At 36.0% G+C, this 16,458-nt stretch overlaps 1 protein-coding gene across 1 annotated transcript; it reads right to left on the bottom strand.

Annotated features, from left to right (window-relative positions):
- Positions 1–15,050: 15,050 nt before the first annotated feature.
- Positions 15,051–15,830, bottom strand: LOC149158967 (pentatricopeptide repeat-containing protein At1g11290, chloroplastic-like). Its single transcript, XM_089434140.1, has 2 exons — positions 15,647–15,830; positions 15,051–15,493 (listed from the first exon to the last, which is right to left on the bottom strand). Exons 1-2 carry the CDS (start codon positions 15,828–15,830, stop codon positions 15,051–15,053), a joined length of 627 nt encoding a protein of 208 aa, XP_089290266.1.
- Positions 15,831–16,458: the final 628 nt, after the last annotated feature.

Below are 16,458 nucleotides of genomic sequence, written 5' to 3'. Positions count from 1 at the left end.
TGTTTTTTCTTCCTCCCACCATAATGCAGCCTTTCCTTGTAATTGATATACTGCCAGTTTGGCCTTTAGATTGCTAGAATATTTGTATACTTGAAAATATTTAGTAATGTTTAACAACCAAGCTTTTGCATCTTCTTCTTTCTCTCCATCAAAGGTAGGTGGTCTTATCTTTTTGAACTCTCCCTGGAGTTTTTTTTTCTTTTTCTTTCTGGATTTTGTGGGTTTTGGAGATATTTTGTCAAAATATTCTTCATTGTCATATTTTTTCATTTTCATGTTCAGACTTATCAATTTCATTCTCAGTAGTTTTTCACTTTAAAGGGTCTTCTCTTCCCTCTTCTACCTATATATATAGAGGTTTATGTATTGACTTTTCAGTCAATTCTTTTATGAGATTTTCCTTCTCTTCACTTGATTTCAACAAGTGTTCATGATTGGCCCTGAAGTTGACTGACTCTTATCTCAAATCTCTTACAATATTCATAAACTAGATTGTTGGAGTGCATTTTACCCTCCCAACTCAACCCAAATCTAAACTCCTTCACCAAGAGATTGGGTAGAGGGTTTTTCCATACTTCACTCTCTTTCTACTTATTATTGTACCTTATTACACCAAAAAAATCAACATTAGTTTTCTTAACCATAATATTTTCTAAAAAATACTTTTCGTTGTGGTTTGACCATAATATTACAACTCTGATACCACATGTAATGTCCCTCAATTTCGTACAAAAAAAACTTTTAATTTACACTATATTTGTTCAACAAGTTGATACCCATTTGGAATATGATACAAAAAGAATGATGGCTTGAAACAAATTTCAATTTACCAGAAAAATATGAAGATTCTTCAACAAAAAACTCTTTTGAATCTTCATTGAAAATTCATTATGATTCTTATAGTAATGAAACTTTAGAAGATTCAAATGGTAATAATTCAGATATTCTAGAAGAAACCAAATTTTCTATTCATATAAATCGTATTTTTAACAAAAATGGTAATAATTCAAATCCACAATCTAGTCAACATGAAATGCCAAAGTGGGATGAACAACTTATGAAAGATTTTTATTTGGATGAAATGAACAAAATATGCACACGGAGTGAATTTTGGGTAGAGAAAAAATTGTCTTAGTAACAAATGATTTTACTTGGCCATCAACTTTCAAAGAGGTGGTAAAACATGAAGAATGGAAAAAAGTGATGGTTGATTAATATAATTCAATAATTGAAAATGGTATTTGGAAACTTGTTGATTTTCCTCCAAATTCCAAACCCATGAGATCCAAATGGGTTTACAAAATTAAGTATAAACCAGATGGAATGATTGAAAAATATAAAGAAAGATGTGTAGCCAAGGGTTTTGCATAGCAAGAAGGGATTGACTACAAAGAAACATTTGCACCTATATAAAAATAGAACACAATCATAATGGAAATTTCTTTGACAACTCAAAAGGGATGGAACTCACATCAAATGGATGTCAAAAGTGCCTTCCTCAATGGATATTTGTAGGAAGAAGTCTGTATGACTCAAACTCTTGGTTTTGAACTTGAAGGATAGGAACATAAGGTTTAAAAAATAATGAAGGCATTGTATGGATTGAAACAAGCTCCCAGAGCTCGGTATGCTAAAATGGATGATTACCATCGCAAAGTGGGTTTGCAAAGAAATGAATCAAATGATACTTCATATGTGTATCAATAGAGTGAAAATATGGTGATATTGGTATTTTATGTGGATGACTTGATCATTACTAAGAATAATGATTATCATATTTTCCACTTGAAATAGGAATTATAGGTTGGTTTCAAGATGACAAATCTAGGATTATTGCTTTACTATCTTGGAGTTGAAGTATTCCAACATTCACATACTATTTTCATTAGTCAATGCAAATATGCATCTAAACTATTGAAATATTTATCATGGCACCATGCAAGTCCATTCCCTCCCTAATGGAGAAAAATTTAACTTTCAAAATTTGAAGGGGTGGAATTGGTAGACCGCACTTATTACAAGTAGTTGATTGACAACTTGATCTATTGGACCAGTCATCTAGATTTATCATATGAAATCAGTATTCTCTCAATAGTTATGCAAGAATTGAGGGAACACCACTAGAACGTGTTCCTTTGGTTCTTGCATAAATATCGAGAGAATACTCAATTTTTCTTAGATATATCCAAGGTACAAAAGATTATGGTTTTCTATACAAAAAAATAAGAATTTTGTACTTGTTGGATATTCAAATGTATATTTTTGTTGGAAATATTGATGATAGGGCACCAATATTAGGATATTTGATGAATATGGAATGAACAAAAATTTCTTGGAGTTGTAAGAAGTAGACTGCGATGGAAAATTCTTCAATAGATGCAGATTATATTTCAACATGGGAAGCATTAAGTGAGATTGTCTGGTTGTACAAAGTTTTACAGGACTTACTTCTTTATAAAGAGAATTTTCCAAATCACTTTTTTTGCCAAACTCTAAAAGTGGTTTTATCCTTAGCCATAGCATCTACTTCTTCATAAAATGAACGGAATACTTCATGTGCTACATTTTTATTATCCCATTTGACTTTCTTTGAAACATCATCAGGTGCAGTTTATTTTCTCAAGTTAATCTGATAAATTCCTTTACTTTTTAGTACATCCTACATTTGAGATTCCCATGAGAGTTTGTTTGAACTAGTAAGCAAAATATATTTTGGACTAAATATATTTGGTAATATGGTTTAAAAATAAAAAATGGATTATCTAAATGGAAAGCTCTCATAAAAATTACAATTTTAAAAAGAATGGCACTAAAAATAATTTCAGGATGTTAAAATTATGTCATTCTTAAAAAAGATCAAATATAATCAAAGTGCCACATGGTAAGTAGAGCTTGGTCCATGCATTGATTGTGCAAATTGAGACTCTTGAGTAAAAAAAAGTTATCTTCCTTCTAAAAAAATTATCTTCCTTCTCTCACTTTTCTTATACAAATAAGTGAAAATTACTTTTACATTGAAGTTGTTTTATAAAATAAAATTGCATGTAAAAAGTAACTTAAAAAACATATAAAAGTTACATTATAGCAATTCACATTGGTAATTTAAGTGAAAATAATTTTAGGATAAAATTATGTGAACCCTTTCAAAAAGTAACTTAAAAAGAAGGGTTTTTCTCTCTTTTCCTCAAAGTTTGTGCTTACCCCAAAAAGCCTTTTTTTCCCACAACAAACTTCACAATTTTCCTCAAAGTGTGTGCTTACTCCATAAACCTTTTTTTTCTACTAAAAGCTTCAATACAACCACACATAAAAACAAGCAGTATTTTAACAAAAACAAATTTAAAAGGTAACAATATCAAGGTTATATTTCGATTAGTTTCCTCAAAAATACAAGTTTTCTCTATGTTTCTAATTTGTTAAGGTCATATAAAGCACATAGCAAAAAGGATATGTAGAAAAGAAAATGGTTTATCTTCATTTTGAGCTTGTACTACTTATATATACTTATATATAAAAGTTGTGTTGGATCCAAGATGTTAATTAGAAGATTAATTAGGGAAATCAATGTAAATGTGAAATGTAATGAAAGTGAAATGACAGGAAATGAAATTAAAATGTTATGAAAATTGCATGTTATTTGTGGGAAAGTTAGTTGTAGATATTTTTAGTAAAATATCATAATATTCCCCACCAACTCCTAGGGTTAGGGGGTTTTGTATTGGGATTTGAGTGAGAGTTGGAGTTATCAGTCTTGTGTGTAAGAGAGTTGTACAGGGTTTTGGGGGATTGTGTGAGAAAAGGGTGGAGGTTGGGCAGCCTCCCTGCACTGGAAAGGAGGGGTTCATATCTTGCTATAAATTCTTGTTTGTTTTAATGTGAATCTAGATCCATTGTTTTGTGTTCATTTGCAACCATTTTTGTGTAATGTGAAGCAGTTTGTTGTCTAGTTTGGTGTTTTTAATTGTGGCAATATGTATTTGTATGTGCAGTTGTGTAGCAGTTCTTTTCTTTTCAACTGGTTGTAGTAATATTTCTTTGTGGATTAGTTCATTGTCCCTTTATTTATAGCAATCTATTTGCAACGGTGTGATGTGGATGGTTGGTTTAACTTACTATTGTTTCTAGTTTGTTATTTGCGTATTTTTGTGTTAAAATTTTTGTGGTTATCTTTGTTTTGTCTTTGTTTTGTTGGCTTTCCTTGCCAGAGGGAAAGAAAAGGTGTCCAACAAATTTTACTAGTCTGGAACAGCTTGGTTCCCCTCTCCATCTAGGTGGAAATAGTGGTGGAAAGAATCCCAAGTGAACGAATCTATGGTTGGAAGGGGGTTGTGGGCCTCGTCATCCTGCAACTTCAAGAAGGACGCAGCATCATTGGTTTCTTGGCTCAATACTTTATGGGTTCGTGGTGGTTTCTCACATCTCACATCTAGGCAAGCACCAGCGTCATGTAGCAAGGGTGTTTTTCTGTTCTGGCCTTCTTCGTGTGCAATCTCATCCATTTCCATTTTTTAAGCCCTCTCAAGAACATCCTTGGCTTACCTCCCATGTTCTGACATGGCTCCAATCTTCCAAAAGACCATTTTTGGGTATCGTAGGGCAACTCATGGAATAGAACCCATGACCAAGTGCAGGTGCATTTGAGTTGTTGAGAATATCCTGGAAGGTTTTGGTAGAAGAGAGTTCATAGGAGTCCTCTCATTGGCAATTATAAACCATTCATATATAGGGAAAGACATTGTACTCAAATACTTGGTCAAGAGAACATAAAATATTAAGCACCATGCACTAAGGCAATCATTGGTTCATTGTTTTTTCATCTTTTCCATTGAAAATCACTTTATTATCATCCAAGGGACAAGATGAAAAGGCAATGAGCTAATGATTGGCTTAGTGAATGGTGCTTAATATTTTCCCTAGAGACCACCCTCACAATGTAGATTTTTTATGTAGATTCAATAGCTCATATGATATACTAAAACACAAGACAAGAATCTACTCTACTTTTCTTAGTGGAAACCAAAAATGATCAATGAAAACAATAATCAGAAAGAGGAATAATATCAATCGCACATAACACAATATTTCTCCGGGGAAATCCACTGCTCAAAACCCTGACTATCTATATTGCAAACCAAAATATTTGAGAAGAAAATACAATGCTTGCTCACACTAGAACAATTCCTGCACAAATATTATCTAACTCTCTACCTCACAAGCCAAATCAAGCCAACACTTAGCCAAATCTGATGTCTGCCAAGCCCCTACTTCCTTGTGAAATTCTTGAGAGAATTAGCCCATATTTAATTGGGAAATCCTTCCTCCATAACTACGCAATCCAAACATAGGTCCTCAATTGATTGCATGCACCATCAGTACAACTTGGAAAATTATACAACTAATAGTACATTGTCCCTGCACTCTAATCTCGACTGAGTCTTCCGCTGAACTGACATGCATGAGTTATTTATGAGTGAATCTTTAGTTAACTGGTGTGGTATTGGGGATGCATTGATGCACTACAACACTACTAGACCTCTACTAGTTCCTCCAACAATTAGAACTAGTTTAACTGACTATAACTCAGTTAGACTGATCTATCTAATTACAACTCAAAAGAAACCAACCTAGGCCCCTAAAATTTAGGTGTCACTCTACATGATTCTAGATAGACTTCCAACTCAAATTTCCTAAGTCAATTTAACTTAATTACCTATTACAAGTTGCTATGAGAATATAATTACAATTTTAATTCATAATTTAATTCTAGGACAAATTAAATTGGAATTTATTGTTGCTATTTTTAACAACGCTTTTGTCAAGATATCTGCATCCTGCTCCTCTGTGGGAATGTACTCCAACAACATAATCCTCATCTGCACACAATCTCAAAGAGGATGATACTGGATATCAATATGCTTGGGTCGATCATGAAAAACTAGATTTTCAAAGAGTTTGATAAAACTCTGATTGTCACAGTAAATCACGCTTGGATCCATCTGCTGACCAAACAAACCAACTTGAATCTTCCTCATCTAAATGGCCTCATAATTTGCTTGACTAGAAGCCATGTACTTTGCCTCTGATGAACTCAGTGCAACTGGTCTTTATTTCTTGTTGTACCAAGAAACAGTTCTTGACCCAATACTGAAGATCCCTCCTAATGTGCTCTTCCTGTCGGATGGACTCCTTGCCCAATCTGCATCAGTGAAGCTTTGATTCTTCACTCCCTGTGTCCATCTGTACCATAAACCATACTGAGCAGTGCCTCTGAGGTATCTCAACACATGCTTGGTCGCCTTCCAATACAACTTGGTCAGCCTAACCATCGCTTGACTAAGTTGGTTAACTACATAGCACATGTTTGGTCGTGTGTTCACCAAATACATGAGTGAACCCACAAGCTTCCTGTAAATGGTAGCTTCCACTACTTCACTAAAAGTAGCATCCTCCTTCCTCCAGTTACCTGCTAGAGGAGTCTCCATGGGTTTACTGCTCTCCATGTGGAACCTTTTTAGTATCTCGTTGGCATACTTTCCCTGAGAGACAAAAAGTTCCCCATCACCTTGCCATACTTCCATGCCCATAAAGTAGTGCATGAGCCCCAAGTCCTTCATTTCAAACTCTCTTGCAAGATCCTCTTTGCAAGACTTGATCAGCTTATCATCACCTATCATAATCAAATCGTCGACATATAAAACAATAATAAAAAATTTACCTTCAACCAAAATATGGTAAAGGTTCACATCTGCTTCACTTTTGGTGAAGCCTAACTCGATGAATTATTTATCAATCCTAGTGTACCAAGCACAGGGTGCTTGTTTCAGCCCATACAATGCTCGCTTGAGTCGGCACACATGTGACTCTCAGTCAAAGGTCTCAAAACCTTCAGGCTTCTTAATATACACCTCTTCCTCAATCATGCCATTAAGGAAGGTTGTCTTTACATCCATCTGATGTATCTTCAAACCCATCTGCGCTAACAATGCCAAAATGGATCTGATTGATAAGTACCTCGCAACAGGATCAAAGGTCTCATCGTAATCAATCCCCTCTACCTGAGAAAATCCTAGGACCACGAACTTGGCCTTATGTTTCTCCACACTACCATCCGCTGCTTTATTTACCTTTTAAATTCATAGGGAACTCACCACTGACTTGTCTGTTGGTCTTGGGACCACATCCCAAATGTTATTCCTAACAGTGGAGTCATTCTCCTCAACCATGGCATCAACCCAAACCGGTTGTTGCACTACCTCCTCAAAAGAAGATGGATTTGTCTCAACACATCCTCTCATAAGAGCCATGTATCCAATGTACCTCTTAGGTGACCTCCTTTGCCTACGCTATGATGTGGGTTCTCCCACATTCTCTCTCACATCATGGAATAACCTGTCAGCCTCTCTAGTGCACTTTCTTTCATCTCTGGAAGACTCTGCCTAAGTGGATGCCTCCATTCATGGGTCCTCTGCATGTGGTTGCTCCACATCAATCTGAGGTTCCTCGTTAGGAGCTAAAATCTCCTCACTGCATATATTTGAAGCCCCCTCTCAGGGGAACATCTCATGGCCTTATCTTCATCAAATTTTACATCCCTGCAAACCATTGTCACCCTGTTGGTCGGTAGGTACACCCAATAGTTGTGAGGTGTATCAGTGTACCCCACAAATACTCCCAACTCTAATGTCGGCTCAAGCTTCTTCTGTGCATCTTTGATCACATGGCAATATATCAATGATCTAAAAATCTTGAAGTGACCCACATCTGGTCTCTTCCATGAGAAATCCTCCTCTGGTGTACTCATCCCAAGAATTCGATGAGGGCTTCTGTTCTGCAAATAAACAGTTGCATGCCTCGGCCCAAAAGTGTAGTGGTAGGCCCTGACCATGCAACATCGCCTGTGTTTCCCCTACAATTCTTCTATTCTTCATTTCATCCACCCCATTCTATTGTGGGTTATGAGGTGTTGTCAACTCTCGTTGAATGCCTTCTTCCACACATAAGTTTTTAAACTCATTCGACACATACTCTCCACTGTTATCACTCCTCAGAGATTTAACCTTCTTGTTAGTATATTTCTTGACCAATTCTTTAAATTCACAAAAATTTGCAAAAGTATGATCTTTCTTATGCATGAAAAAGATCTGGCATTTACGAGAAAAGTCATCAACAAATATAATATAATACATGTGCTTGGTTTTGGATGTTATCGAGAACAATCCACACACATCTGAATGGACTTGATCGAGGATCGTCTATACTCAATTGTCTTTGTCATGAAAGGAAAATTTGTTGAATTTTCCCAAAGTACACCCTTTGCATGTGTCAACTTTCTCTAGTGTACCTTTGGGAAGACCGGTAGAAATTTGTTGCATGATTTTCAAAGCGCCATGATGCAAGTGACCCAATTTCCTGTGCCACAAATCACCGATGTCTCGGCTCTGCACCTTCTCTGCTTTCGTGCTCAAGGCAGCACAATCTTCTACCTCCAACTTGTAGAGATTCTTCACTTGAATCCTTATCCTCTTTACCTATCTCGTGGCTATGTGACGAAGGAACGCCTTTCCCTTACTAAAGATCACATCGTAGCCTCTATCCTCCAACATGGCAATAGATACCAAGTTCTTCTTCAAACCAGGAACATACATAACATCTCGCAAAGTGAGGGGAGCACTCGACTCCCTCTGAAAGGTAATTGTACCAAGCCCAGTAGCACTATACCTCTCATCATCACCCATCTCAATATGCATCTAGAGATCCTTCTCCTCCAAGTTACTGAAGAGATCCTTTTTACCAGTCATGTGGAAAAAAGCTCCATTATCTAGGTACCATACACTACCCATCATTGATGACACCATACATGCGATGAGGGTAAATTCCAGTTCGAATTGTGAGGAAAGAGCCTCACCTACCGCTCATCCTGAGGGCTTCTTCTTGGACTTCTTGAGCTGACAATTTGTAGAAAAATATCCCAGCTTGTGACAATGAAATAAATTGACTTTCAACATGTCCTTCTTCTTTCCTCCATGACAAGAATCCAATTTGGAATGGGATGCCTTCCCTTTCCCTTTCTTTTCCTTACCCGCTAAGGCACAATTTTCCTCATCAGTAGTATTTGATGAGGATTTGTCTCTGGTGTTCCTCTAAATCTCTTCCTGTACCAAATCCGACCACAGTCGTTCCCAATCTGGCAGATTCTCCCTTCATTTGACAGAGTCCTAATAACTGTGCCAACTCTTGGGAAGTATAATAAGCGTTAGGCTCACCATATCGTCCTCAGCAATAGTAATCCTGAAACTTCCAAGCTCATCACAACAATGAGTGAAATTGGTCAAGTATTTCGGAATAGAGTCGCCCTTCTCCATATTGATCTTTTTGAGTTTGTCCTTGAGTGTCAACTTCCTATGGTCACTATTATTCTGAAATAGGTTCGTCAAGGCCTTCCACATTGAGTATGGAGTTTCCTTTCTGTGGAGACTCGAGACAATGTGATCTCTAACTCCCTTAAGGATAATCTTCCTTGCCTTTGCCACACACTTTATCCATTCAGTTATATCTTTAACATCCAATGTTGGAGGCTTAGGAATTTCTTGATCAATGAATTCCTTAAGGCCATTTTCTTTCGTCACTGCTTCCATCTCGTCCTTCCAGTATATGTAATTCGAGCTACCTTCCAAGGCATACTCAAGTCTCAAACCGTAGAAAGCCATATTGCCGACTCTGAAGTATGAACTACAAATTCGATTTTCACCTGCACAACAAACTTGAAATCTCCTCTTTTATATTGTCTTTAGCTTTGATACCATGTAGATTTTTTCTGTAGATTCAACAGCTCATGTGATATACTAAAACACAAGACAAGAATATACTCTACTTTTCTCAGTGGAAACCAAAAATGATCGATGAAAACAATAAGCAGAAAGAGGAAGAATATCAATCGCACATAACACAATATTTCTTTGGGGAAAGCCACTGCTCAAAACCCCGACTATCTATATTGCATTAACTAGAAGATCTAAGAAGAAAATACAATGTGTGTTCACACTAGAACAATTCCTGCACAAGTATGATCTAACTCTCTGCCTCACAAGCCAGCTCAAGCCAACACTTAGCCAATTTTGTTGTCTGCCAAGCCCCTACTTCCTTGCACAATTCCTAAGAGAATTAGCCCATATTTAATTGGGAAATCCTTCCTCCATAACTGCGCAATCCAAACATAGGTCCTCAACTGATTGCATGCACCATCTGTACAACTTGGAAAATTATACAACTGATAGTGCATTGTCCCTGCACTCTAATCTCAACTAGGTCTTCCTCTAAACTGACATGCATGAGTTTTTTATGAGTGAATCTTTAGTTAACCGGGTCTTCCTCTCTAGATGATAAAAGGTTTAACTTTTGGTTTGAGAAAATGTGACCTAGAGGCATCTAAGCTATCAAAATCATGGGGGATCGCACTCGGTCTAGCTCACACCAACCTTTAACATGATTAGATTTTTTCCCATAAAATTTCGAACCAATAACCTTCACATTACAAAATAACTTAACAATACACACATCACCATTTATTCTATACCTCGTAAACTTAATTTAATAATATTAAAAATTAAACATAAAATTTAATTTTATAATATTAAAAACAAAAATTTTAACTTTAAAATTTGGAAAAAAAAAAATCTTATACACAAATTTCCAAAATCCAAAACAATATTCATCCCATCAAAATTGTTTTGTTTCGTTATTAAATGCAAAAATCTGGGAATAAAAATAATTATTTAAAAAATAGTAAAAGAAATTCCATTGCATTATGAATAAAGTCAATTTACTTAAATTCCTTTATATTTTTTTTTAACGGTATCAAGCTTTAGTTTTGCTTTTTACAATATCAATAACATATTTTAATTGGAGGTTTAACCAATTAAATTTATTTAAAAAATATTATTCCCAAAAAAATATTGATTGGTGTCATTTATTTTATATGGGAGATAGAGGACTTCGATGGAATAAAGGTAATATAAAGGTATCAAATATTTAGATAAGGATGGTACGTCGTAAGGAAATAGTATATAGCACTAATTAATGCTTCTTTGACAACTGTTGAAAGATAGAGAAATATCAACAAAATGAAAGGACCATGTTACAATGAAATCTTACTGTAATATTGCTTCCTTGAGCCTTACCAATCATAAGACCTATGTTGAAGTTAAAGACCTTGTCTAATTATGCCAACATGAATGCCTCGTAAATAAAAAAAAATAGATCATGATTTGCTACCTTTGAAATCAGAGGTCGTTTTGGTACAATTCATCATAAACTTCTCCTTTCCTAGAAATGAAGCATAGGCTTTTCTTGATTTATATCAAGTTCTATCTCCTTGTTTCCACTGCTAGGTGATGAGAGTTTACTCTGAACTGACAGATTTTATGCCATTCATGCATGAAGATTTTTTCTCTTGAGAATATGTTGTTCTATGTTATTTTTTCTTTAGGTACTCTTCTTTCCAACTTGAAGAATCTTAAGATTGTACTATAATGAACCTAGCTTTTGTACAAATCCTACTTCCATATTGATGGGGGTTTTATATGGATGTCGTTAACCATTTTATGTTGATTTGATTTCATACTCACTAAGTATGCTTTTGATTTTGTTGTCGTGTTACTTTGTATAGTATATTTGTCTCTGTTTTTATGCTTCAAACTGAGTTTATGGTGTTTTGTGCAGCTGAAGCAAATGGAATATATTCCTAATGGACCAACTCATTTCCAAATGAATATGGAAAAATGCCTACACTTTTGGAATTTTTGACGTACTAGTAGACTAGAAACAAGTTTGTTGAAAACATTTACATACACAAAAAGGATTGTAAATTTTTGCAATTCTTACTTAGTTGAGTCTAGGTTGGGTCAATGTCCTTACATGCTTGCTTCCAAAAATCAGGCAAATTGTTCTTAGTTTGATTGCAAAAGTTGACACTAGCACTTTTAGTACAGTTGAAGCAAATGGAATATATACTAGTATAATTATTAACACAATATAAATGAACTTTTATTTTTTAAAATATAATGATTAATAAAGTTAAAATAGTAATTTGAATATTATATATATGGGGTAATATTTTGAGGATTTGAACTAGTCGCATTTTCGTAAAGAGCGTTTCAAAAATTCACTCATTCACTATTAATACAAAGTCAATAAAAAAATTAAAAAATATAAGATTTTAATTATAAATTTTTAATATAATTTAAAATGAATACCCGTTAATACTTAAAATAAAATTTAATATATTAACATTGTAAATTTTAAGAGGTTGTAATACAAATATCCTATGACAATTCCTACACACAACTAAAATAAGGCTATTTTGCATTCACCTCTAATTTATTTGAAATAATATTAATTAAAAATAATTTTTTATATTTTTTAAAATATAATATTATCATTTTCAAAAAAATTAACTATATAAAAACTCATCTTTTATCATTTCTTTATTTTAGTACCGCGTAAATTCAATACTTTAAATATTATATAAAAATATTCTATAAAATAGTTAATTTCAATCTTATATGCTCTTTTCATCCCAGTTTTAAAAAAGAAGAAAGAAAATACAAAATATTCCCAACCAAAAAATCTTAAATATTATATCGATCATCCGGCACGAAAAAATCTCTTAAATATTATATTTATCACTGGTCAGGAACATATTGTAGTTACCACAATGAAACTTTATGGATTTTGATATTTTGCCAAAATATTTATGCCGTAAGGCGTTCCTTCTGAGAAAGACATCCCTAAAATGTGACGTGTGCGATCCTGAGCCATTGATTATGTGTGTTAGATGATTGGAGTGTTTTCTACCGTTCATTTAATCTATTTTTTCCATAGAAAAATGGTTTTTTTCCCATGGTAATGGGCCATGAAAAGCCAGGACTGGCCTGCTGGCGATGAGACTCTTCGCAGAGACTGCCTGCTGGCGATGAGACTCTTCTGCTGGCGATGAGACTCTTCGCAGAGACTCTTCATGTCTTTCTTCCCTGCATGCGTAGCCTTGTGCTGTTATATCAATAGCAACCCTGTGCGCATGGAAAAAAAATGACCTGTCTTGAGTTTGACAGAAACTTGGAAGAAAGCCGTTTCGGGGATTTTGTATCGTGAGAGAACAACGCTGTTTTGTGTGGAGTCAGGCGGCAGAAAATGATGATGAACACAGATAGCCGATATGAAGCAATGGAGAAGGAAGAGAAAGGGTTTAATTGAATCTGTACCATTTTCAGAGAAATGAATTTTCAGTAGTGGTCGTTGTTACTGTCACAGTGAGTTCCTCGTATTCATAATTTCTTTCATTTGTTGTTATTGTTTGCTAAATACATTTTTATACCTTAAACAATTAAGATTCATTGCCATACTATTCGGATCTCTTATGGTTCTTTATATAATGAATGAGATTTCGTACTGTCCATCTAATGGGTTAATGGTTGTTTGTACCTTCAGTCTGGTTATGATGTTAATGGGCTTTTTGTATCCTCTCTGTCTTTTGTATTCATCCTATTATGATGATAACTGTTATCGGTTTGAAATAACCCACTATCATTTTCAGATTGAAAATGCGAAAATCCATTCTCATCTTTCTCCTTTTTTGGTTGAGGTACCATTGATTTACAAATGTATGCCCTAAAAAGTATGTACGGTTAATGTTATTCATGAGGAGCAGTTATAATTAATTAGGTTTGGTTTTTGTTTACTTCTGATCAGATCACAGGGTATGTTGGAGTGATTTTGCTTTCCTTAGTTTTGTGTTGGGGAATATTTCTTTCACTGTTGGAGTGAGTTTGCCTGCCCTAGGTGTTGGGGAATATTTCTGAACGAAAGCTGGGTAAACTTCTTGAAACATTTGGGCGAACACTTCATCCATCATCAGGGCGAGACAACTGAAGTGAGATAGAAGAGAGGAAGACCATGTGTGTACTTCTTGAAACATAACATTTGGGTGAACACTTCATCCATCGTCAGGGCGAGCCAGCTGAAGTGAGATAGAAGAGAGGAAGACCATGTGTGTACTTCTTGAAACATTTAGGTGAATACTTTACCCATTATCAGGGCCAGACAACTGATGAGCTTATGGGAAATGGAAGAGAGCCAGGCCATGATTATATCGCATTGAATCCAAGATAAATCTGTAGGAGAGAATTTGAACGTTGGAAAAATTAGAAAAGGGCAAGAGAACCAGGTTGTGGTTTCTTAAACCTAAATTAATTAGTTTTAAGAAAGATGTTAAGGTTTCCATGGACTCTGCAAGCACCAAGCAAGGCCTTCCACAGAATAGCATCAGGCTCATAAGGGATGGAGTTGATAAGGTCCTCTGCTTCATCCAAGTGCCCTGAACGACCAAGAATATCTACCATGCAAACATAGTGCTCCACTCTTGGTCTAATACCATGATGCTGACTCATGGAAAAGAAATAGTGCTAGCCTTTGTCCACTAGGCCTGTATGACTACACGCAGCCAGAACACCAAGAAATGTAGCGTGATTTGGAGTCAAGCCTGCTTGTTGCATTTCTTCAAAGACTAGTAATGCCTCCCTGCCATGTCCATGCTGAGCATACGCTGATATAATTGTGGTCCACAAGACCGTGTCAGGTTTATAAATTTTACCAAATGATAGCCGTGCATCATCTAGGTTCCCACATTTAGCATACATGTCAACTATGACACTTCTCACAAAAACATCTGACTCGAATCCCATTTTGATTATTTGAGCATGAACCTATTTGCCCTGTTCCAGGGTTGCTAGGTCAGCACATGAACTTAAAACAACTGCCCAGGTGGAGTTATTAGGTTTCACACAAGATTGTCCCATTCCAGAAAAAAGCTGCAGGGCTTCCTCATCTTGTCCATTCTGAACGTATCCTGTAAGGACAGTAGTCCATGATATGAGATTTGCCTCAGGCATTTTCTCAAATAGTACACGGGCATCAAATATTTTTTTATTCCGAGCATATCCCACAATCATCACATTCCAAGATTCCACATTTCTTTCAGGCATTTCATCAAAGAGCTACCGTGCCTCATTTGTTCTTCCATTCTCTGCATATCCCACAATCATAGAATTCCATGACAGCACATTACTTTCACACATCCTCTCAAAGAATAGACGCGCATCATCAATTTCCCCACATTTCGCATACATACTAACAAGGACATTGTCCACATTTACATTTGACACAAAACCAGTTTTGACAGTGTGAGCATGGATTTGCTTGCCATCTTCAAGGGCTGCTAGGCTCGTGCATATGCCCAGGACACAAGTTAGGTTGGACTGGTTAGGCATTGTACCAGTACTAAGCATCCAGGCAAAGAATTCCAATGCATCTTTGACATACTCATTCTGGGCATATCCTGCGATAACTGAAGTCCACGAAACTACATCTCGTTCAGGCATTGTATCAAACAGTTGCCGTGCATTATCTATGCTTCCACATTTGGCATACATGTTAATTGCTACATTACCCACAGAAATATCAAATTGAAAACCCATTTTAATACTGTCAGCATGGACCTGCTTGCCTGGTAGCAAGACTTCAAGGCTGGCACATGCACTCAAAACACCGGTGAATGTAAATTGGTTTCAGTAAACACACCCCTCATGCATACAGGAAAAGAGATCCAATGACTCTTGAAAACATCCATTCTTGGCATATCCGGTAATAACCGAAGTCCATGACACAACATCTCGTTTGGGCATTTTCTCAAATAATTGGCGTGCATACTCCATGCGTCCAATCTGAGCATATCCTGCTATCATTGTATTCCATGAAACTACATTTCGTTCAGGCATTTTGTCGAACAACTTTTGGCCGTCCTCTAATTACGCCGTAAGGCATTCCCTCTGAGAAAGACATCCCTAAAATGTGACGTGTGCGATCCTGAGCCATTGATTATGTGTGTTAGATGATTGGAGTGTTTTCTGCCGTTCCTTTAATCTGTTTTTTTCATAGAAAAATGGTTTTTTCCCCATGGTAATGGGCCATGAAAAGCCAGGACTGGCCTGCTCGCAATGAGACTCTTCTGCTGGAGATGAGACTCTTCGCAGAGACTGCCTGCTGGCGATGAGACTCTTCTGCTGGCGATGAGACTCTTCGCATAGAATCTTCATGTCTTTCTTCCCTACATGCATAGCCTTGTGCTGTTATATCAATAGCAACCCTGTGCGCATGGAAAAAAAATGACCTGTCTTGAGTTTGACAGAAACTTGGAAGAAAGCCGTTTCGGGGATTTTGTATCGTGAGAGAACAACGTTGTTTTGTGTGGAGTCAGGTGGCAGAAAATGATGATGAACACAGATAGCCGATATGAAGCAATGGAGAAGGAAGAGAAAAGGTTTAATTGAATCTGTACCATTTTCAGAGAAATGAATTTTCAGTAGTGGTCATTGTTACTGTCACAGTGAGTTCCTCGTATTCATA

This window comes from Pinus tabuliformis, chromosome 5_2 (assembly GCF_031772625.1).
Source record: "Pinus tabuliformis cultivar Carrire ecotype Pingquan chromosome 5_2, CPIR1, whole genome shotgun sequence".
In the NCBI taxonomy this organism is placed as follows: Eukaryota; Viridiplantae; Streptophyta; class Pinopsida; order Pinales; family Pinaceae; genus Pinus; species Pinus tabuliformis.
This window is presented reverse-complemented; position numbering and strand designations above follow the sequence as displayed.

Coding starts and splice junctions, on each gene's coding strand:
- LOC149158967 (XM_089434140.1), bottom strand. CDS start 15,830: ATGCCTGAACGAAATGTAGTTTCATGGAATACAATGATAGCAGGATAT. Junction 15,494..15,646: donor GTCATTGGATCTCTTTTCCT/GTATGCATGAGG, acceptor TGGGTAATGTAG/CAATTAACATGTATGCCAAA.